The 25,375-nt window shown below is 32.9% G+C and overlaps 1 protein-coding gene across 4 annotated transcripts in view; it reads right to left on the bottom strand.

The window, feature by feature from the left end:
* The window catches only part of CADM2 (cell adhesion molecule 2), a 1,116,707-nt gene that overhangs the window by 150,399 nt on the left and 940,933 nt on the right, over positions 1–25,375 (bottom strand). For all 4 annotated transcript variants that reach the window (XM_063602855.1, XM_057301833.2, XM_034956947.4 and 1 more), the window contains one exon: positions 13,164–13,334. In XM_063602855.1, the coding sequence (XP_063458925.1) occupies positions 13,164–13,334 (171 nt within the window). The remainder of the gene's footprint in view (positions 1–13,163; positions 13,335–25,375) is intronic.

The following is a 25,375-nucleotide window of genomic DNA, read 5'->3' as shown; positions in this document are numbered from 1 at the left end:
TCGTTCATTTTAATTCTTATTTATTTATTTATTTATTTATTTATTTATTTTTAGATGTTGTTTCATTTTGTCACCCAGGCTGGAGTGCAGTGGTGCCATCTCGGCTCACTGCAGCCTCAAACTCCTGGGCTTAAGGGATCCTTCCACTTTGGCCCCCGATGTAGCTGGGCTACAGGAACACACCACCACTCATAGCTAATTATTTTGTATTTTTTGTAGAGACGTGGTTTCCTCCATGTTGGCCAGGCTGGTTTCAAACTCCTGAGCTCAAGTGATCCACCTGCCTTGGCCTCCCAAAGTGCTATGATTACAAGCGTGAACCACTGTGCCAGTCCATACATTTTTATAATTGTTGACTCTATGGTACATTATTTTAAGTGCATTTGAAACAGTTCTAACCATGTTTAAGTAATGACATTTCATAATTTGTGTTCTTTCTTTATTAGAGGTGCTCCAAAAAAAAAGAAACAATTTAATTTTAAAAATAGGTTTAAAAATTGGCTTACCTTGCAATTATGATATGGAAACATTAAATCATCTTATAAATCTAAGATACATTATGAAATTTTGGTGACACTATGTTTCTTTTATTATGAGAAATCTTGCTACTTCAGGGACCTAGTTATTACTTCACCACTAACTCATCAATTATCCCCAACTATGATAAAAAGAATAACATAAGAAGAAAATGGATATATATACAAATAATTTAAGAGTGGGAATGTCCACACAGTAACAACTAATCACATGTGGCTATTTAAATTTAAATGTAATTCAATTATGATTAAGTAAAATTTAAATAGCATTTCCTTAGTCACAATACCCACACTTCAATTGCCGATAACCACAGGGAGCTGATTATTGGCTACCATCTGGAGATAGAGAACATCTCTATTATCACAGAAAGTTATATTGGACAATGCTGGGGTAGAAGGTTTATGCAAGTGATATAAATCATCACTGTTACCTAATCCTTATGTGCTTATAGGATTGCCCAGGTTTTGGATTTTCTTTTGTAAAAATTTAAAAGAAGTATATAAACAAAAACACCATATTGTAGTTCTGTTTGCTACTGTGTTTGTTTTTTTGTTTGTTTGTTTGTTTTTTGCTTTCATGATATCAATTGAGAACTCAGAAGTTTTAATTTTCTGCCTATAATGGTAAGAGAAGGAAATTAATAGACACCCCAAAATTATTAGAAAAATTGGAAGAGAAATGCAAAGAGAAAATAGTGAAGCTCAAGCCTCTTAAAATGACAGTAAAACAAGTTTTCACTTTTGATACTCTAGATAAATTGTATCAAGCTCAAAAATGGATGAGTTGGAACAGTTTCTAATACAAAGAAGGACTTCACCACACAATATTTTGCAACCATATGATTTTGCTGAAAGGAAAATATGACAATGTTCTTTTACCTTTTATGATTTTTGAACATAAGAATTTACTTTACACAGTCCATAAATGGAAACATGTTGAAAGCATTTGGTGATGAGGAAATTTTAAGAATATATTTTAGTTTCGGCCGGGCGCGGTGGCTCACGCTTGTAATCCCAGCACTTTGGGAGGCCGAGGCAGGTGGGTCATGAGGTCAGGAGATCAAGACCATCCTCGCTAACATGGTGAAACCCCGTCTCTACTAAAAAAAATACAAAAAATTAGCTGGGTGTGGTCGCGGGCGCCTATAGTCCCAGCTACTCAGGAGGCTGAGGCAGGAGAATCGCTTGAACCCGGGAGGCGGAGGTTGCAGTGAGCCGAGATAGTGCCACTGCACTCCAGCCTGGGTGACAGAGCGAGACTCCATCTCAAAAAAAAAAAAACAACAAAAAATATATATTTTAGTTTTATTTTAATTGCTCTTTATAAATCTAAAAATGAAAATGTTTTGCAATTATGGAATAAAGATATTGTATTCTTCTGGGTAAAACTATGAGCCATCAAAGTGTTTTTAAAGTATTGCATTCTAACAATGCTAGTGAAAGAAGAACCAAAAAGCAATGACAAGATAGGACACAGTAGAGATGTATTTTGAAGCTGGACTCATTATTTACAAGATGGGTATATTTCAGGATCATGCATGCCAATTATTGCGCAATTTGTGTATATATACCATTAAAGCCAGAGAAATACATAATAAAAAGTCAGGTTTTTCTGTTTAAATTTTGTATTGAAAGTTCTAATAAAATTTGTTGTTCACTCTCCTTTTATTATTACATCAATACATCATTAAAAAAAAGACTTAGAGTATAAAACAAAAAAAGTGTGGCCCAGATAGTAAATATGACTATTTTGTTTCCTGACACATTGAGGATTAATAAAGTTTAATATACTGATTAATCACATTTTAATTATAAATGTGATAAAAATTACAACAATTTATAATTACAAATTGACCAACATAACATAATTACAATATAGAAGGAGAAGAAAGGAAAGAAGGGGAAGAAGGAGAAGGAAAGAGAAAGAAGGGGAAAGAGGAAGAAAGGAGAAAGAATAAGAAAGAAAAGAAGCAAAAGAAGAAGGAGGAGAAGAAGAAGGAGGAGGAGAAGGAAGAGGAAGAAGAAGATGATGATGAATATGCAGCAGCAGCAGAATCATCTGAGGACTGACACTACCCAACTTCAAGACACAGTATCAAACTACAGTACTCAAAACAGTAAGGTATTGGTGAAAAAGGAGATGTATACATCAATGGAAAAAAAAATGGGATCCCAGAAAGAGACTCACGCAAATATAATCAGCTATATAAAGGAGCAAATACAATTCAACGGAGAGAAGATTGTCTTTTTAACAAGTGGTGCTGGAAAAATTGGACATTCACATACAAAAACGTGAATCTAAACATAGATCTTACAAAATTAATTCAAATGAATCATTGATCTAAGTGTAAAACACAAAACTATAAAACTTCTACAGAATAACATAGGAGAAAATCTAAGTGGCCTTGAATTAGATGATGACATTTTACATACAACATTAAAAGCACAATACATTAAAAAGGTAATTTGGACTTCACTAAAGCTAAACATGTTTACTCTGCAAAAGACACCATTAAATGAATGAATAGATAAGCCACATACTATTAAAATGTATACAAAGTGTACCTAATAAAGGACTCATATCCAAAATATACAAAGAACTTTAAAAATGCATCAGTAAGTAAACAGATAACTAAATTTAAAAATTAGCAAAAGATCTAAACTTTTCCAAGGTAGATATCTCAAACTTTTTTCTAATCTAGACATCTTACCAAAAAAGGAATACAGAAATAAAATAAACAGATACAAAATTAATATCATATATCATTAGGAATTGCAAATTAAAATAACGAGATGCTACTACACATCTATTAGAATGACTAAAATTCAAAATACTGACTCATCAAACACTGGTGAGAATGGAGCAACAGAAACTCTCATTTATTGCTGATGGTAATGCAAAATGGTTCAGCCACTTTGAAAGTGAGTTTTTACTTTCAAGAGCTAAACATGGTCTTGCCATACAATCATACAATCAAGCTCTTTGGTATTTATCCATATGAGCTGAATACTTATGTCTGCACAAAAACCTATGCATGATGTTTCTAGCAGTTGTGTTCATAATTGCCAGAACTTGAAAGAAACCAAGATATTGTTCAATAGGTGAATGGATAAACAAATTCTAGTACAACCATACAATTGAATGTTATTCAGCAATAAAAGAAATGAGTTATGAAGCTATGAAAACATGAGCTGGAACCTTAGATTCATATTGCAAGTGAAAGATGCCAGTCCGAAGAGATTACATCCTGCAAAATTCCCATTATATGACATTCTCGAAAACACAAAACTATAGTCAATAATAGGATCACTGGTTACCAGGTCTTGTGGGAGAAGTAAAGTGAGATAAAGAGGTGGAGCACAGGAGATTTTTTGGGCTGTAGAACTAAATTGGATGATGTAACGAGAGAGAGAGAGAGAGAGATAACAGTAGATACATGACATTATACACATGTCAAAACCCATAGAACTACACAATGCAGAGTGAACCCTAATGTAAAGGATGTACTTTACTTAACAATAATCTATCAATATTAGTTCTTCAGTTGTGACAAAGATAACACAATAATGCAAGATATTAATAATAGGGGAAACTATAAGGGGAGTGAGGACAGGGTGTATATGGGAACCCTCTGTACTTTCTGCTCAACTAATCAGTAAACCCAAAACTGCTCTTAAAAATAAAGTATATTATTTAAAAAAAACACCAGACTATTGGACCAGATGGTAAATAGCAATAACAATCTTTCCTAATATATCAAGAGCCAATCCAGTAAAGTCTAATACATTGATTTATTACAGTCATTTTCTAACTATACGTTTTTCTCATGGAAATTGTGTGTATGTCTGTGTGTGTGTGTATGTGTGTGTGTTTATAGTTTATTCAGAAAGTAGAAATACAAAAATTTCAAAATATTGGGCATTAAATATCTACTCATTTTTAATACAAAAATACCTGCAGCTATCTTTTAAAAATAGACATAAAGTAGAATAAATTATTAAATTGAAAGTTATAAATATTAGGTATTAACAAGATGTATATGATATTTTTACTTGTCATGGTCATTTATGTCTCATTTTTATCCAGTTTTTATTCTCTATTAGACTGACTTAAAAATAATTGAAAACATTCACTAACATCTGTACTATACATACATTCCATAATTTTGATGTTATGTTTTACTGCCTCTTTATGAAATTAAGGTGTGTTTTCAAAATAATTTTAAAACTTCCAAAAAGTTTTATAAATGCATACTTGATGATAAGCTTAATTAGGAAATTTGAGAGTATGTTATATTAATTTTATATATACATTTATTATCTTTTAATTTGGAATTCCCATTCACAAATATATATATCCTCTTCAATGAGTTTTAATAACACACACACAAATTGTTACATACTATTAATAATATAAAGATGGCACAATAACAACATTTTGAATCCTTGCCTGTAGATGGCTTAAAATACCTGATAATTCAATTACTTTTAATATTTAACATAAATATTCTTATATTTTATAAAAGAAAACAATATTTGTCTCATGAGCAAAACGTGCCATTAATATATACTGCTGGTAATATACATAAATGTAACTTCTCTGAAAAAAATTAAAAATTTTTTGGAATCTCAAATAGTGGTCACACTCTGGGCTATCTTTATTGACATAATGAAATGCATCTCTTACTAAACAGCATAGATCACCTTATGATTCTAGCATATATACCATTTCAGTAGCTTTTTGAAATATCTTAGGCTAAATTAAAATTCTTCTAAGGCATTCCCAGGCATAAATATGGCATTTTGTTTGTCAAAAGAACAGTTTAGTTGTAAAAAAATGTAACCCAAATATAATTTTCATTTCACCTTTCCTATTTCCTTTTATATTCTGTGCCCTTGTGCTATATATAATTTGTGGTAGACAAGATAATTAGATAATTAGCATTTCATAAATGAGATGCCAGATGAGTGAGATATTTTATTTTGAATGCTCCTTGGAATATTCGTCTTCCTATCTGATAAGCTGATATATCCTGAAACACGTAATATATAATATGTAGAAAGGTAGTGAAAGCAAAGAGAATATAACTAACATAGGGCAATTTAAAATAAACTGACCTGGGCTAGAGAAACGTACGGGTTTGTGTAGTGTAGACTGCATAGATAAGAACTTTATTACTTTTTACAAGTGAAAAAGGACAACAGCTAAGAATACATGAAATAAAGAATCTCTGCCCACATCTGAGAATAAAAAGAAGATACAAACAACTGAATTACCAAACTTTAAACCCATCTATATTGAATATTGTCTTCTATAATCAGAATTTTATTTTAAATCAATTTCATTGTTTTGCAACTAAACAGAGAACTGATCAAGCATATTAGTTGGTCCAGAAAAGTAACAAAAAAGTACAGGGAAGAATTTAGTTTCTCTGGGCACAAAGTAATTATCTTTAAAACGGAGTAAGGCAAGGAAGGAATCTCTTCAGAAATAGTTTGATACATTTTAAAAATGTAAGTTGTTAAGAGAAAAATGGATTGACTTTATTAGTAATTTGCATGGTAACTAGAATAGAGATATAATCATCAAGAAGGTAAAGGTCAGGACTGTCAATTGACCATTTAACCCCTTAAAAAGATATAATTTTAGTAACAATTGGACCCAAACGTTTTTCTGTTATTTTAAATATATATGATATATTTCTTATTTTCATTCATTATTAACCTAATTAATTTCATGTAAACACAATTTTAACACTTCAGCTTATTTTCCTCTCATCCTTCCTCCTTTCCTTCAGCCATTCATTCCTTCCTTTCCTTGATGCTCAGAATTTTTTGGGTGTACATGCAGGGTCTCCTCTACAAGCTATTTTAACTATTTATTGCTTTAAACAATAACTTTCATGTGTAAATAGCTACTCATTTTTATAGGCAAAGTCTAGTACTGTTAAAGCAAGTACTAAACAAACATTAATGATAAGCATAAGATTTCATGATGAGATGAATTATATAGAAAATGTACTTTACACACATTTTTAAAAATTTGAACTCTCATTTTTCATATTTTCAGTTCTTAGTTACAGTATTAAAATGCTTTTTCAGGAAAAACACACAATAGTCTGACATATTTTAGTTTTCTGTCTCTTGCACTTTTCATTTTCATTAAGTTTATTTTTAATGTAATTTTTGTCAATGATACATACAGAAAATGAATATTCAGTCATTTTCTTCTTTTCTGTGTTTTGTGCACTGTGAGTGCAGATACATTATTTATACTGAGATTTAAATAATATCTGACTCATACAATGTGTTCTTCTAAAAATTAACTCACAAATAAAAAGTTATTTTACAAAGAAATCTGTGTAAAAATGGGAGGACAAATTTGAGTTTTCATTGATTAATTTTTAAAAGTGGTTTTTCCCACTGCTCAGTTGTGAAGTTTCCTCTTCCCTGTTATGTAAAATCTGCAGGTAATTGTGATTCATTGTGAAAGTTCTGCTTTTCATTTTCTTAAATTTCAGTTTTAAAAGAACTCTCTTTCTGCCTGGCAGAGACACAACCAAAAAAGAGAATTTTAGACCAATATCCTTGATGAACACTGATGCAAAAATCCTCAATAAAATGCTGGCAAACCGAATCCAGCAACACATCAAAAAGCTTATCCACCATGATCAAGTGGGCTTCATCCCTGGGATGCAAGGCTGGTCCAACATACCAAAATCAATAAATGTAATCCAGCATATAAACAGAACCAAAGACAAAAACCACATGATTATCTCAATAGATGCTGAAAAGGTCTTTGACAAAATTCAACAACCTTTCATGTTAAAAACTCACAATAAATTAGGTGTTGATAGGACATATCTCAAAATAATAAGAGCTATCTATGACAAACCCACAGCCAATATCATACTGAATGGACAAAAACTGGAAGCATTCCCTTTGAAAACTGGCACAAGACAGGGATGCCCTCTCTCACCACTCCTATTCAACATAGTGTCGGAAGTTCTGGCCAGGCCAATCAGGAAGGAGAAGTGAATAAAGGGCATTCAATTAGGAAAAGAGGAAGTCAAATTGTCCCTGTTTGCAGATGACATGTTTGTATATCTAGAAAACCCCATCGTCTAAGCCCAAGCTGATAAGAAACTTCAGCAAAGTCTCAGGATACAAAATCAATGTGCAAAAATCACAAGCATTCTTATACACCAATAACAGACAGAGAGCCAAACCATGAGTGAACTCCAATTCACAACTGCTTCAAAGAGAATAAAATACCTAGGAATCCAACTTACAAGGGATGTGAAGGACCTCTTCAAGGAGAACTACAAACCACTGCTCAACTAAATAAAAGAGGACACAAACAAATGGAAGAACACTCCATGCTCATAAACAGGAAGAATCAATATCATGAAAATGGCCATACTGCCCAAGGTAATTTATAGATTCAATGCCATGCCCATCAAGCTACCAATGACTTTCTTCACAGAATTGGAAAAAGCTACTTTAAAGTTCATATGGAACCAAAAAAGAGCCTGCATCTCCAAATCAATCCTAAGCCAAAAGAACAAAGCTGGAGGCATGACGCTATCTGACTTCAAACTATACTACAAGGCTACAGTAACCAAAACAGCATGGTACTGGTACCAAAACAGAAATATAGACCAATGGAACAGAACAGAGCCCTCAGAAATAATGCCGCATATCTACAACTATCTGATCTTTGACAAACCTGACAAAAAGAAGAAATGGGGAAGGGATTCCCTATTTAATAAATGGTGCCGGGAAAACTGGCTAGCCATATGTAGAAAGCTGAAACTGGATCCCTTCCTTACACCTTATACAAAAATTAATTCAAGATGGATTAAAGACTTAAATGTTAGACCTAAAATCATAAAAACCCTAGAAGAAAACCTAGGCAATACCATTCAGGACACAGGCATGGGCAAGGACTTCATGACTAAAACACCAAAAGCAATGGCAAGAAAAGACAAAATTGACAAATGGGATCTAATTAAACTAAAGAGCTTCTGCACAGCAAAAGAAACCACCATCAGAGTGAACAGGCAACCTACAGAATGGAAGAAAATTTTTGCAACCTACTCATCTGACAAATGGCTAATATCCAGAATCTGCAATTAACTCAAACAAATTTACAATAAAAAAACAACCCCATCAAAAAGTGGGTGAAGGATATGAACAGACACTTCTCAAAAGAAGACATTTATGCAGCCAAAAAACACATGCAAAAATGCTCATCATCACTGGAAATCAGAGAAATGGAAATCAAAACCACAGTGAGATATCACCTCACACCAGTTAGAATGGCAATCATTAAAAAGTCAGGAAACAACACGTGCTGGAGAGGATGTGGAGAAATAGAAACACTTTTACACTGTTGGTGGGACTGTAAACTAGTTCAACCATTGTGGAAGTCGGTGTGGTGATTCCTCAGGGATCTAGAACTAGAAATACCATTTGACCCAGCCATCCCATTACTGGGTATATAACCAAAGGACTATAAATCATGCTGCTATAAAGACACATGCACACGTATGTTTATTGAGGCACTATTTACAATAGCAAAGACTTGGAACCAAGCCAAATGTCCAACAATGATAGACTGGATTAAGAAAATGTGGCACATATACACCATGGAATACTATGCAGCCATTAAAAAAGATGAGTTCATGTCCTTTGTAGGGACATGGATGAAGCTGGAAACTGTCATTCTCAGCAAACTATCTCAATGACAAAAAACCAAACAGGGCATGTTCTCACTCATAGGTGGGAATTGAACAATGAGAACACATGGACACAGGAAGGGGAACATCACACACCGGGGCATGTTGTGGGGTGGGGGGAGGGGGAAGGGATAGTATTAGGAGATATACCTAATGCTAAATGACCAGTTAATGGGTGCAGCACACCAACATGGCACATGTATACATATGTAACTAACCTGCACATTGTGCACATGTACCCTAAAACTTAAAGTATAATAATAAAAAAAAGAGAACTCTCTTTCATCATAGTGGCAGTATTTAAATGTATGATTAATATTTTATTTTTAAAAACATTGCTCTGATATATTTTACAGGCTAGATTCATATAAATTGTATATCACAAGGTTACAGACTTAACACAGTTAAGCCCTAGAAATATAAGTCCTCCTACTATACTTTTTTCATTATGCCTCTTGGCATTGCATGTTTATCTTTAATTTCTTATTGCTCACCAAACTTAGGTTTCTACAACATCAGAGGATCTTTATTTCAGATGTAGTCATAGCTGTTTCCATTATTGTAGGAATATATATTTACTCTTTTGACTTACCACTGAAAACAATATCATCTCTGTGGATCTGAAATGCTAAATGTTCTTCCATTTGGGACAGTCTTTTAGGTTATTCATCACAAGAATATTGTCAAACAATGGAGAAATACTAAAATTATGCTCCGTAAATCCCAGATTAACCCATCTTCTTCGTTTCCAAGGCTGAGCTCTTCTTTCCTCCTTCTCATTCATGGAAAGTTCTATATAATCTAGATTGCACATGTGGATTTAAGTGCAGCCATGATCTACTGTCTCTGGGAACAACTATTGAGATGCTATTATCATTATTCTAAGATGTTTATGAAAACCACACCAATTTGCTCTAATATTGATGCTGACTGTTGCTCAATGTCTCCTTTCCACCCTCTACTCATTTAATCTCCGGAGAATGTTCTGCACGCTTAAAGAAACATTTAGCATTATCATCAGTTAGTTTTAATTAACTTCACATACTTGAATGATGGTATGCTAGATGCTAGGAAAATAATTTAAATAGATCTGGTTTCTGCCTTCTAGCCATTTACATATTAAACCATGATAGAATGAGATGCTATTTTTAATTGGCTAGCCATGAAAAGTGTAACATTTTTAATGTAAAACTTTCTTTAAAAATTAGATAATTCAATTGCCTTCCTCCATGAAGTTTTACTTATTCATGCATATTGAAATATGGTTAATGGCTAAAATGCTCAAGAATTGTATAATACTTCCATTTTTGATTTCCAAAGTAGTGAAAATGACCTTGGCAGCTGACATATAGGCTAAAATATTCTCAACAAACAATTTTCCAGCATGTGTAGAGTAATCAAATAAAGGTAGTCTGTGACTGTGGCGTGGAATAAGACAAAGACAAGTTCATCTTATGACCAGGTGTGAAACAAGACAGAGATCAGGACCCTCAATGTCCACAAAATTAGCAAAATTAACTACTGTGTCTTTATAATAGCAAACCTACAATATTTTCATTTTTTAGCTAAAGTTACTCATACACCCATCACTGACATGCTCCTAATCCTGAGAACACACAATCCAGAAGCCTCTTTAGAACACCCGGTACAAGCCCAAATCCTGTAACAAGTCTCTTCTCAGTCTTTCTTACCTACATCCAGAGATTCATCTGCTATGTTTTCTCCTTTGCCAGAGCAACTTACATAAATGTGGTTTTGCTTGACTATTGGTAGATTTTGGGTGATCTGTGACTGGAAGTGGTCTTCAATAGTTCTTACGACTGATTTTTATTGTTTTATTTAATTATATGTTAGAATTACCGTTAACTAAGTAGTCAATTATTATTTTAAATTTAGTTTTACTTTGCTTTGTATGTAAATATTAAAGAGTTTAAATTAAAATGCTGTTGATCCCGGTCCTTTAAAAATATTGTTACACAATTTTTTATATTTTGAGAGACCCACTGATGTAAGAAAAAGAAACAGAAAAAGGAAGACAATTGACATTTATTCAGTCTATTAAATGCCATGAACTTGACTTAAGTTCAAGGAATTAATTCTCTAGCTTATCATCACATCCTCGCAGGAATGACTCCTCTACTTTATAATCAAAGCTCAACGAGTTTCAGTAATTTTCTCAAAGCCAAAATACAAATAAATGTCAAAATTGAGAGATAATCTCCATTTGGGCTCTGAAGTATGCTTCTTTCTGAATTTGCTTCAAGGAGAATAGCAGTAAATTACTAAAATTAACCTAACATAATTGTAATCATTTAAACATTATAATGTTTTCAATAACTACTAAACTAAGAATAATTTAAAAATAAGCATATTATAGTCAGCTTTATATTTTCCATATAAAAAGTAATCAAAAAATTCTAGTTCACCTGGCAATTCTCCAATCTTTTCTCACAACACTCTGTATTTTTCTCCTAGTCTACTCTACTCCAGTCTCACTGGCACCCTTGCTATTCCTAGAAATAAAAACAACAAACGTGCTACCTCAGGGTCTTTGTACTTGCCCTTCCCTCTGCATTACACCAACACACATACTCACTTTCCTTAATCTCCATTTCAGTCTCCTTACTGCCCTCCTATGCTTTATTTTCCTTGCAGCCATGTACTTATCAACAGGTACTTAGTACTTATCAACATGTAACATGTGATATGTTGCATTTATTTATTTTTTTCATCCCTACCTAGAATGGATGCTGTAAGAGAAATGAAGTTTGTTGGTGATAGCGGAGGTGATTATTTTGACACTTGCAGACAAACTCAATTTGTTTTGTGTTTTTGTTTGGTCATTGCTGTAACCCCAGTGCCCAAAACAATGCCTATTACATAGTGCCACTAAAAAATTATTGTTGAGTAAATAAATGAAAACAAAATGCAATGAAACATATTGGAACAGTACTTAGAGTTTAGTATTTTAGGATTTAATGTAATTGCATATCACACACAAATTCTAAGCTCAAGCTATAATTTTATCACAAATAGAGAAAACAAAATCTTCATTATCTAGAAAATCAAATATTGCAATTCAGAACATATTATCTCCTATCCTCTATTCTTTTATATTTTATTTCACATTTTTCAATTCATTCATTTTCATTTTGATTAGTATATATAATTGTCTACTAAAACCTTGCTAGGTACTAAAACTGCCATAATTACAAGTCTGTCATTTGCTAGTTGTGTGACTCAGCCTCCATAATCTTCAGAATCCTTGTGTGTATCTTGTGACTAATGAGAGTAACTACTCATCAGGCTACTATTCGTAAATGAGTACTCAATGACATAATTCCAGCAAAACATTTAGCACTGCCCCGATCTATTAGATTCACAAAATTAATTTTGTTCTTATTGATTGTGAATAATGATGATGATGAAAACATAATAAATAAGCTCCTATATTTATACATTAGTATATGCCATATAGAAGGTAAAACTAGTCTAATCTTAAAAGCATAGCTGAGAAGCCACAATTGCATAAAATAAAGTTATTTTAATATAACACTGTTCATCAAGGCCCTCTCAGATTACCGATTCTCAGTGATTTTGCTCAAATTACTACTTTTTCTCCCCCACCCTTACGTGCAAGCCTACGTTAAGCCACAATTTGAAACATAGGAGTATTAACCTCGTACATCTCCTTCATTTTTCCTTATTGTTAAGAATGAAACTCAGCCTTCGAACCTGATTAATACTAGTGAGTGTAGTTTTACTTCATTTTGCCATGGATTTTACTGCACCTTTGCTATAACTTCAGGTAGTTTTGAAATGATTTTAGATGCAGATGAAGAGATTTGCTGCTGAGATAAAGGAGGGGGAAGTAGTGTTTACTTACAGTGTATTTCTAGCACCTGCATGGCTACCTGAGGGGTGGCATTGAGGGATTCGTGATCTACTCTGCAGATGACCGCCACTCCATCATCACTCCGGTCCACTCGGAAGTCCAGTGTGCTGCTGACAGTGAATGTCTTGCGATTTGCATCCTCTTCTTTTAAATATTTTACATCTGAAAATAAAATATGAATTTTAAAATGTGACACCTTTCAAAATAAAACAGATTGCATTTACTCAAGATAATGGAAACAGCTTCTCCCTATTTTTATCAATTTTTAAGAAGCAAATATTTGTGATTTTAACATTTAATCTATTTCAATTCAATTAAATAAAATTACAATTACTTAAAAAATAAATTCTTCACGAGGTCAGGAGATCGAGACCATCCTGGCTAACACGGTGAAACCCCGTCTCTACTAAAAGTACAAAAAAAATTAGCCGGATGTGGTGACGGGCACCTGTAGTCCCAGCTACTCGGGAGGCTGAGGCAGGAGAATGGCGTGAACCCAGGAGGCAGAGCTTGCAGAGTGAGCAGAGATGGCGCCACTGCACTCCAGCCTGAGTGACAGAGCAAGACTCTGTCTAAAAATAAATAAATAAATAAATAATAAAAAAAATTTAAAAATTCTAAGAGCTAGATCCAGAAATATTATAAAAGGGTGGGGGCGCAGCAATTTTATTTCTTTGGTCTCAGGCTTACCTAGCTTATAATCAGGCACAAGATATTCTTATATACTCCATTAAAACAATGTATATCATCTTACAAAAGTAGTCTGTCTTTTCTCTTAGCTATAAGTTTTGCTAGAACATAATCTTAATTTTCTGAGCCACAAGCACAGTTGGGAAGGGCAAATTTACAACTATATGGCTATGCCTAAAAGAAAGCACAATGCATTTGAAATACAACTTTAACATGAACAATGTGAAGTGAACATAAATTGCTAAAGGATACTTAGGATGAGAAAGTTGTCATCTTTGGAAAGAAAAGGAGCACAGTCATCTGAATATTTTGAATACTTAAGTATATATTTGCAGTGAAATTTACATTGAGATGAATGCTCTTCACTTGGCTGAGGAATTTATTTCAGCATGAACAAGAGTACTTTCTACAAGATGTGAATTCATTTATCGATATTTAAACTTGCTGTGCATGATTTAGATCCATCGTTAAATGGTGCACTAAGGGATTATTTGTTCTTTGTGGAAAAGAGGTTTAGCAATATTTATGCTTAATTTGTAATTTCTCAAGTCTGAAGTAGCTGATAAGAAGAGGGCAATTTTAAAGGTTTAGAAATCGAACTAATAAGATAAGGTTAAGTTATCATTATAACAAGATCTTAAATGTAGTTGATGGAAAAGTGTATTCAGTTTTCATGCTTTCTGTCATTTTTTTACATCATTCAGTATCAAATAAACATTGATATTGTCAGCAAATAAGTCCTTTCACATAAAATACATAAGGTATTTGATTTTAACTTATATTAAGTAATTTATTTTAAAAACATTTTAAAATGTATTAATAACAAAAATGAATACATTCAGTTTTTCTATCTTTGTGCCTTACGCAAAGATTGGGCTTTTAAAATAGTATTGGATTTGATGTAACATTTGATTAATAGACATATGCATGTTCACTAACTTTCACTTATTTCAGAAGTATGACTTTATCATATTGATTGATTTTAAAGATAGAAATAAACATTAGTAAGAGATTAAATGGATAGATGTGATATGTCTTGTTCTTGAAAATATGTTTATAGTTTCACATATTAGGGGAAAATGACCTAATTAAGATTTTTACCACAAAATGTTTTATGTATGTTAGGCAATTCTGAAGAGTAAGAAAATCTCTAACATTTAGAAAGAAGAACAGAACCATGAAGTCTCAATTCCATCTTTTAACTGAAAGTAAATAACACAGGATACAAAATTATATGCAGAATTGTTTATAAACATGTGTCCTATGAAATATCTCATCTCATTTTTACTAAAGTCATTTACTAAGATTTTTGCACTTGAAAATTAGGTACAATTCCATTTAAAAATATTAAAGACTCAATGACCTTTCAGACAAAATATGTCACAATAATTCAGATGCATTTATGATTCTTTGCTTATATTTAAAATATTATAAGGTTCTTTCACTTTTCGGTCTCATAGATTTATACAAATATGTTGCTTCATTTTTACATTTATTTTCTTTTTTTATAACTCTATGCCCAATGTTTACTTGTTCCTAGCTCTAAGCAGTGTCAGAGTAAGAAAATATTGATCTCTTGACAAACAATTTTTATAATTGTGCTACACAATATATGAGAAATTACTCCAAAGTATTACTGCTGGTTGTTTACTTTTTATAACAGCTGCACTTTAAGAACTCACACATCTGCTTCTTTTAGCTGTTTCCCTTACAAAAGTAGCATTTAATGTAATATTAATTGGACACATAAAATTTGATAGCAATTGTATAAATCATAAAATTTTAATGAACTAATTCAAGTAAAATAAACAAAAGTGTAATTTGTTGATTTTAATATCGGCTTATGTGATAGATTATAGGGTTACCAGAAGCCTTAAGATGAACAAAAAAAACATTGAGAAGAGCCAATCATAATATCTTTTCTCATATTTTAGGCTGACCTTCTTCCCCAAAGAAATGAATAGAGAAGACACTTAAAATGTATCTCTACTTTCCCTTTCTGTATTTTTAAAATAACGATGCATTACACAGTTATAGAGCCAACAGAAATTTTCTTTACATTGTATAGTTTATTTGCTGATACCACGTGTATCCTTCTTTCATGTTCTATCCACTTTCCTTTCCTTTGCATGTCAGTTATATTACATGGTGATCAAGAATAGCCTTCTCAAAATGCAATGCACATATGATCTTGTTAAAATGCAGATTCGAATTCAGTAGGTTAGAGTGTGGAGTCTGAGAGTCTGCTGCTGGCCCACAGACCATATTTTGAGGAGCAAGAGTACAGTGCAAACATTTGACACTGGAGACATAACTAAAGATGGAGTGGGAATAGTGGGACTTACTCTTCCCATCTTTTTCTCTTTTTCTCTCTCTTGTTATTTTTTAATTGTTTCTTTTCAAAAACTTCCATTGGACATTATATATATATATATATATATATATCTTCATTTTACATTTTTCAAAATATGCACGTCCTATATATTACATAATGTGTTAATGAAATGACTAGAAAACCTTGAGAACAAACAAGAAACAAAGGAAATTTCAGAATTTCTTTCTTTCATAATCCACATAACCACTCCTCCTACTACTCCTCCTAGTAGACCATCTGGACATTTAAATAGTCAAAACGTGGTCACTTTTGGTGGTGAGTCGTGTGGGAAACTGACTGGGAGAGAATATATTCGGGTTTTCTGGAGTTAAGGAAATGCTCTACATCAAAAGCGGTGTGAGGTCATCTGCTTTGCAATTTGTGTAAAAATTTTACAGTTAAGATTAGCTTCTTTCAATGTATGTAAATTTTCCCTCAAAAATCACAACTGTAGGCCGGGCGTGGTGGCTCACGCCTGTAATCCCAGCACTTTGGGAGGCCGAGGTGGGAGGATCATGAGGTCAAGAGATCGAGACCATCCTGGCTAACATGCCGAAACCCCGTCTCTACTAAAAATACAAAAAATTAGCTGGGCCTGGTGGCGGGCGCCTGTAGTCCCAGCTACTCGGGAGGCTGAGGCAGAAGAATCGCTTGAACCCGGGAAGTGGAGGTTGCAGTGAGCAGAGATCACGCCCCTGCACTCCAGCCTGGGTTACAGAGTGAGATTCTATCTCAAAAAAAAAAAAATCATAACCGTAAGTTATTATAATAATTACAATTGAGTGGAGAGTAATTAGAGGGATAGATGAAACAAAAATGGCTGAATGTCGATACATTTAAAACTGGGTGATGGCATGCAGTTTCTCATTCTATTATTGTGCTTACATTGCATATGTCAGAAATTTTCTATAATAAAATTTTTAAATATACCTAAAGAAAAATTCCTCAAGTATAATTCTAAACAAAAATTAGTTGCCTAAATATTTCTTGGTAAAGTCTCAAGATAAAGGACTTTCTATTAGTTTTTATATTATTTATCTTTATAAAATCTGGATTGTAGAATAGCAATCTCCTTATATTCAGGAGATTAGATCTTTTGTCTTAGCAAGAACTAAGGTGAAAAAAGAAATAGCAAATGTAAGTTCGAGCACTGGAGCACCCAAAATAAGTAAGTTTAAACGCTTCAAGTTAGGTTAACTGGAAAAAAAAAAAAGAAAAGAAAGAAGAAAAAAAAAAGCCAAGATATCTGGATTTTCTTGCATCCAATTTTTTTCACAAAATATCATATTTCCGGAGATACTTTCATATCCATCTTTCCTAGGTTTATAATATTAACTCATCAGGCTCTATATCTAGTTTCTGGCCACTTTTAGAATGAAGTTTTGGAAAAAGAAAATCCTCTTAAGTGAAGTTCCTAGAGAAGTTGCCTTGTCTCCACAGTGGCGCTAATATGCCTTGAGCAGTATAATCTCAACTATTTTGGTTTATTTGCTTTCTCCACTTTTGCGGTTTTGGTGCTATTTAGACAGACTGGAAAAGAAGATACCTCCTTTTTTTTTTTTTTTTTTTTTTGAGACAGAGTCTCATTCTGTCACCCAGGCTGGAGTACAGTGGCGCAATCTTGGCTCACTGCAACCTCCACATCTCAGGTTCAAGTGATTCTCCTGCCTCAGCCTCCTGAGTAGCTGGGATTACAGGTGTATGCCAAAATACTCAGCTAATTTTTGCATTTTTTGTAGAGACGGAGTTTCGCCACTTTGGTCAGGCTGGTCTCGAACTCCTGACCTCAGGTGATCTGCCTGCCACGGCCTCCCAAAGTGCTAGGATTATAGGTGTGAGCCACCGTGTCCGGCCAATACCTTCACTTTTATAATGAAATACTTTCCCTGGATCCTGAAATAGACCTCTTTATCAGCCATCTGCCTAGAGTAGGCCAGTTCTTTTTAATCCATTCCAAGTTCAATAGACCACACTGGGAACAAGGCAGGATTTAGAAACTGAAACTTCCATATTTTCTCATCACTTGAAGATATCTCTTAGGAATCATGTAGGCTATTAAGTGACATTTCCTATATGGGCCTTGAATTCTCTGACCATGAGCAAAACAGCATGGTCTTAGTGTGTCCCAAACAGTGATGCTTATATGGAACTTGGACTTTACTATTATTTTCAGAGGTAAGGTTTGTAAAAGTGGTTTTTGATGGATAACATGATAGTTTCAGGGGGAGAAATCAAGGAATTTAGTCTGAATCCACATAATTGTTGTCAGTGGTCCTTTAATGATTTTGTGCCATAACCAGTGAGCTAGATTCATGACCTCATCTCATAGAGAACAGAAAATATACGCATTACATGAGAGTTGGCTTTATTGTCAAAAATTAGGAGTGAACGAACTCAGTGGAGAACTGGACATGTTGTAATTACTGCTTCACAGTTCTGTAAATCAAAATTCCTAAAACTAAATACACCATTTTTAGAACACAGCCAATTTCCCCATTATTTCTTTCTTAACTGACCTAAAGTAACTATGTCTGGCTAATTCATTCAGTAACTTGGATGCATACTTTAAAGGCAATTTGTCTTAGAGGAAATGTCAATACTTTTTTTGTGTGTGTCTTAAGGTTAAATGCTCAAAGATATTTTACAAAACACTTTTCTTTAATGTTCAAGCAAAGCTTTTCATTTTGTATTTGTTTTAAACTGTCTCTAGACCAAACATAGTGGCTATATTTTACATTGTATAACTTTAAAGTCTGGTAACCACACTCATTTGTGCACTGAAAAAGAATTCAAACAAATTATTGAGGCAAATCTCATTCTTGCCTATGAGCACCCTTTCATACAATTCCTGTCTGAAATAGGGTAGATTTTTAAAAGTCCTTATAATATTCAACTTTTTAAAGGAAGTACCAGTCATAATCCTGTTTCTTAACTGACTCTACAGGTATGACCCCACCATTCATCGGCAACATGGATAATTATCCCACTTAGCAAGGAATAGTACTGAAATTCAGCTCTTCTTAATAGATCTGAAAAGGTCAGATGAGAAAAATAATGTTTATGGAGGATTATTAAGAGGAGATACTTCATTTATCTAAATATTAAAGTCTCTTTTTCAGTTTACCCAGACAAGTAAAATGTCAATGCTTTTCATAAAATGTATCTTAAATGTTATTTCGCAGATCTACATTGAGAGGTGCTACAAGAACCAGGTACATATATTACCTGACTCAAAGCCTCAGGGTGGGCTCTATATTTGTCTACATTAGAATGTCCTTTCTCCTCAAATATATTTAAAATGATGTTTTATTGCATGCCCAAAATATAATAACATATGGCAGAAAATTATTTTAAGTCTATTCAGTAGAATAAACTTTAAGGAAATAAAAATATCTACGCATTTGAGCAACTTCTGTAGCAGCAGGCAAGTGTGACTTCTTTGAAACATTTATGATGATGCAATTGTCTGGTAATCAAACTATTTGTTTCATGGAGTCCTGCAGCACTCAGCACATGTCAGAAAAAGCAACCTGCTCCTCATCTACCTATAGTGAAAATGAATAAATGAATCACTTGCATCAGTAAAACATTGTGATGAAATGATAAGTTTCTGAATATATTACAATATTTCTATGTACCATGTACTACCAGAGTTTTTACAATAATTTTTCAACAGGTTACCTTGTATTCTGAGAATCACATCATTTAAAAATTAAAATTACCCATTGGGACATTCACAAGGTTCAATATAAATTATGTATTCATAAAATAAAGATTAGATTAAATTTTTAACTTTGTTATTTCCTTTTTTACTAATTATTTTTCTTTTTCTGTTCATTCTTTCTCTCCCTTCTGCTCTCTTTTCTTTCTTTCATCTGCAGAAATTCCTAATTTTTATATTTCTCTATAGGTTTTAGATGCTGGGTACAGCATCTAGGACAGTATCTGAAACATCATAGATGCTTAATAAGTATGTTTTTAATTAATTAAAATAAAGGTTGCAATCAGCCAGGTAAAGCTTCTTTTCCTTCTAGTAAGTAGATTCGTTCCATGTCAATATATATAATTCGGGGACAGTTGTCAGTCTTTAATTGATTTTCTTTGTAGTTTATCTCTTTTTAAATCCTCTCATCAGTTTCTGTATTGGAAGAATACAAAATCTAGAGGGATATGACAAAATATTTGGAATTAGACAGACTAACTTTTTTCTTTTACGCAGATCTATATTTACCCTTTGTTTTTCAATTCTATCTTTGCTATTTTCCACAGCCATTGTAATTCTCACTGCAGATCAACTAGATTAGAGTCCCATTTATCAGAACTTCCTAGAGTTGGGAGTTTAGGCATTCACCATAGACAAAAGGGGGAAGAAAGGAGATTGGCAATATCAGTAAAGAGAAAAAAACTAAATGAAAAATTACCAAGTTAAAAATATACCTAGCTGTTAAATCTTTTCAATTCATAAACATTTTTCCATATAAATTTTACAAAAAAAGGGGGAATAACATTACTAAACATTATCTATACTTACAAGGAAAAAGAAAATTATAAAATAGTTTCATCTCCTATAGAGGCAAAAAATAAAGACATTTTTTGAATATAAAATAGAAAAATGCAGATTTTATCTATCAAAAATTAGCAGGAAGTGAGAGACAAAAGGACACATAAACATAAAGCGAGGAATATATTTTTAAGAAGATAAATTAGAATAATTTACGAGTCAATATCGTGAAAACGTATGAGTATGAAAAAGAAATTGGGGGCAACTCCTGAACATCATGCTAAATAAGTAGCTCTGCAGACTTTCTCTCCAGCTAAACAACCATAACTAGTGAAAACTATTTTAAAACACACATACATATTTAAGGTCTCTGAAAATTGTGCCAAGGGTCTATAGCAAATGAACAAATAATTATTTTAAAAAACTAGCAAATCTTAGTAAGAACAGATAGAGTCTATGGTATTTGAACCATGACTTTCTCCCTAATTCAACCTCATCCCTAACTCAGCATGAGGAAAACTGGATAGATGTACCCAAGGTGGAGATCCATGTTTCCTCAACGAAGGACTACGGTCCTTTCCAGAAGAGGCAGGCTGCCAGCATTTCTTATTTCAGTCATTATTACTCTTGGTTGCAGAGTCAAAATTCCAGGTGGTGTGGCTGAAAGGTTGGGACTCTCTTCTTTCACCCAGTCCCTGCTCATATGCCAATAAAGGGACCCCAATAGCTCTCACTTTAGCTCACTTATAGAGGGGAGATTTCAATCCAGAAGAGACAAAGCAAGAAGACCGGAAGCTACCACCATTTGCCCAGGGAAGAAGCCAGCTATAACAGGGAAGTGTTTTTCTGAAGGTCTCTAAGGGAACGAACTATTTGGAACAGAGTTGGGGGAAGTTCAAAGTGGAGACTTTGGAGGAAAGCAAGTAAGAAAGCCCTTGTGTTTAGATGAGATAAGCACGCTAAACCATAGTTTATAAAAGAAAACCAGAGAAAAAGACAACTAGCAACGGCCTTCCTGTCGTCACAGGTTAAAGAAAATCTCAAAGACTGGCCTCAAGAAAAAACAAAACAAAACAATAAAGCCCAGCAAAGGATTCTAGATGTAAATGGATCAAGCTATAGAACAACTTATGCACATAGCATTATTGAAAACAGTAGTGCAACCAGCTGACAAATAGTGAAGGGGAATCACTGGGTGTGATACTAACGTAAGCAGAGAGCTTAACAGAGACAACAGGAAAGAAAGACATTCAGTGAGAGCCCTACTGAAGCCATTATCATTCCCACGGTGACTGTGCACGTGCCAAAGCCTGTGCTTCCTGAGGAATGACATCACACTGCAATAGAAATACCTCATCCAAATCAATAAACAATAAGCCAAGAACAACGGGTACTTTTACAAAGGAACTCCCTTGACAATTGACTTTTCATCAAAACCAATGAAGGTCAGAAGGTAGTTGGGTAGCATATCCCAAGTGCTAAAAGAAGGAAAAAATGTCAGATAAGAACCTTATATCCAGTAAAATTATTTTTCAAAAATGAAGGTGAAATAAAATATTTTTCAGGTAAACAAAATCTAAGAGAGGTTATTAAAGCAGTCCTGCCTTACAAGAAATGTTAAGGAAAGTTGGGCTAAAACAAGTGATCTCAGATAGAAAAGGGAAAAAAAAAGCACCAGTAAAGGTAATTGTATAATTAAAAAGAGGTTAAAATGGCATGTTTCTTCTTTTTTCTTCTCTTAAGTGATTAAAAAATAATAATCAGAACAAAGATTATTCAGGGAAACAAAATTAATGATGTAAAACAATTATTTATCATTGTATTACAGGGTCTATAACAAGAAAATGCAATATATTTGACAATAACAGCACAAAGGAAGTGGATAAAAAGTAAGTTTTTCGTAGAATAAGGAAATGATTCTAGGTGGTAACTTGAATTTGCAGGAAGAAATTAGGAGAATTAAAAACATATAATATGTTTTATGTAACAAATTTTAGGTACTTGGTATCCTTGCTTTTCTCAGCTTTATTAAAGACATAACACTATATGAAGTAATAATTGTAATCATGTATTGTTATGTTTTTAACATCTTAAAATGTAATATGTTTAACAACAATACTACAAAAATGGGAGAAAGAGCAAACAGCTATATTGTAGTAGCATTTCTATATCTTCTAAATTAGGCTATTATGAATCTGATTTAGATTCTGATAAGTTAATATATATGATATGCCTGAGAGCATCTACTAACAATATAATTTAAAAATAAAGTGAAAAATTTTTACAGGAATTTAAATGTTAAACTAGAAAATATTTACTTCATATAGCATAAAGTGGTAAAGAATGAACATAAAACAAAAATGACATGAAACATAGAAGATAAATGTAAAATCATGGATGAAAATAAACCTATATCAATTATTGTAATATCATACATGGAAATTAACCAATATCAATTATAAGATTACAGGTGAGTTGATTAAAAATTCAATCAAAAAGCCGAGATTATAAAACCGTATTTTTTTAAATGATAAAAATATATGCTTTCTACAGGAGACACACTTTAGATTTAAAGATACAAATGGACAGAAAATAAAAGGATGAAAAATAATATATGATACAAACAGCAAGCAATAGAAAGCTAGAGTGACTATACTAATATCAAAGCAGATTTTAAAATAAAATATATTAAAATAATGGAAAACATTTCAAAATGATAGAAAAGACCATCCATTAGAAAGATATAACAATTATAAGTATGTATACATCTATGTAAAGAGAGCACTTAAGGTACATGAAGCAGAAACCATTTAGTCCAGCAATACTATTCTCAGGAATATACTCAAGAGAATTGAAAGCATATTTCTACACAAAACCTGGCACCTAAATTTTTATAGCAGTGTTTTAAAATAAAAGCCCCAAAGCATAAAAACCCAAATGCATATCAACTAATGAATAAATAAATAACATATGGAATATGCATACAATGATATATTATTTGGCAATTATAAAGAATAAAGTACTGATATATGCTACAACACAGATGATATTAGCTTATGCTAAGCTAATCACGAAAAACACATAATACATATTTTTGTAGATGAAATGTCCACAGTAGGCAAATTTATACAGACAGAAAGTAGATTTGTGGTTGCTTAGAGTTAGGGTGGAGACAGTTGGGGGAAAGTCGGGAGTTATCACTAACAGGTTTCTTGTAGAATCATAAAAATTTGAAATTGATTGTGGTGAGAGTTTCATAGTTCTGTGAATTTACTAAAAACTATTAAATTGTATACATGAATTTGATGACGTGAATTATATCTAAATAATGTTTCTATGTGAAAATAAATAAAAATAGCTAACCGCAGGTTTGGCTTCAATTTGGGAGGTATACAAATAACACTTTAAATTTAGAGTTACTGATTGAAGAGAAAAATGTGACAGAAAGGTAAGATTGGTTATTCTCTTGGAAGATTACCTTGGAAGACTTTTTATATAATGACTACTTTCAGCAAACAGAGTATTTTAATTCCAAACTAGTAAATAAAATAGCAGACAATGAATGCACTTGAACTTCATGATCCAACTGTAATCTATACTATAACATAATGTAAGTAAAATAATCTATCTCAATCAACTTCCCATTACCAACACAAATGGAAGGTAATTTACCAACTCATTTAGATACTGCTACACTAAGACATCAATTTGATCACATTGTGAAAAACTGTTTGGATCTAATGTCTTTTTATGTTTGTTTGTTTTTGCTTTGTTTTCTTTTTTTGAGATGGAGTTTTGCTCTTGTCACCCAGGCTGCAGTGCAATGGCACCATCTTGGTGCACTGCAACCTCTGCCTCCCAAGTTTAAGCAATTCTGCTTTAGCCTCCCCAGTAGCTGGGATTACAGGTGTGCACCACCACGCCCAGCTAATTTTTGTATTTTTCATAGACACAGGGTAATCAATTAATTAGTGAGTTAATTTTAGTAAAATATGATTCATAAATTTTGTAAAATATCTTATGCATTCAAAGAAGGTCATTAGCCAAAGGTAATGGGAAAAGCTACCTTCTCCTATGTGCCACAAGGATCATGAAGTGAATTTCCATGAAAAATTCAAAGTTAAAGAATGAAAGAGGTATTTTCCTCACATACGAAGAAGCCATAAAAGATTTTTTGGAAATAACCTGAAGAAAATTTGAGCAGTAATTAAGTCCCTCCATCACCGGATGAGAGCTATGGAACTAGCAAATTTGAATATTTTTGTTATTATAATGTCAGGATTACTCATGGGCTTATGAGTGCTAGAAGATTAAGGTATGCACTTGCTTTAACCCTTAAATTAAATACGTTGATTAACAACATTAATTAATCACAAGTTTAAAAAGAAGCAATTTCTTTGGTCAATTCTTTGACACTAAGTAAAAGCCAGTAAAAATTTTTAAAAAATGTTTTTATGTATCTCATGATATACGTACCGAAATTTTCTTTTCCATTCCAACAATGTAGAAGAATTCATAACAAGACTAAATTCCTGTAACTAAGCAAAATAATGTCTAACCTCAAAACTAGCATGATTTTTAATTTAAAATAGCCTGTCAAAATAAGTATGGATGTGTTTCCCTCTCATTCATTTTCAT

Source organism: Pan paniscus, chromosome 2 (assembly GCF_029289425.2).
Source record: "Pan paniscus chromosome 2, NHGRI_mPanPan1-v2.0_pri, whole genome shotgun sequence".
NCBI classification, from domain to species: Eukaryota; Metazoa; Chordata; class Mammalia; order Primates; family Hominidae; genus Pan; species Pan paniscus.
Note: the sequence above shows the minus strand (reverse complement) of the source record. Positions and strands in the feature narration are given on the sequence as shown.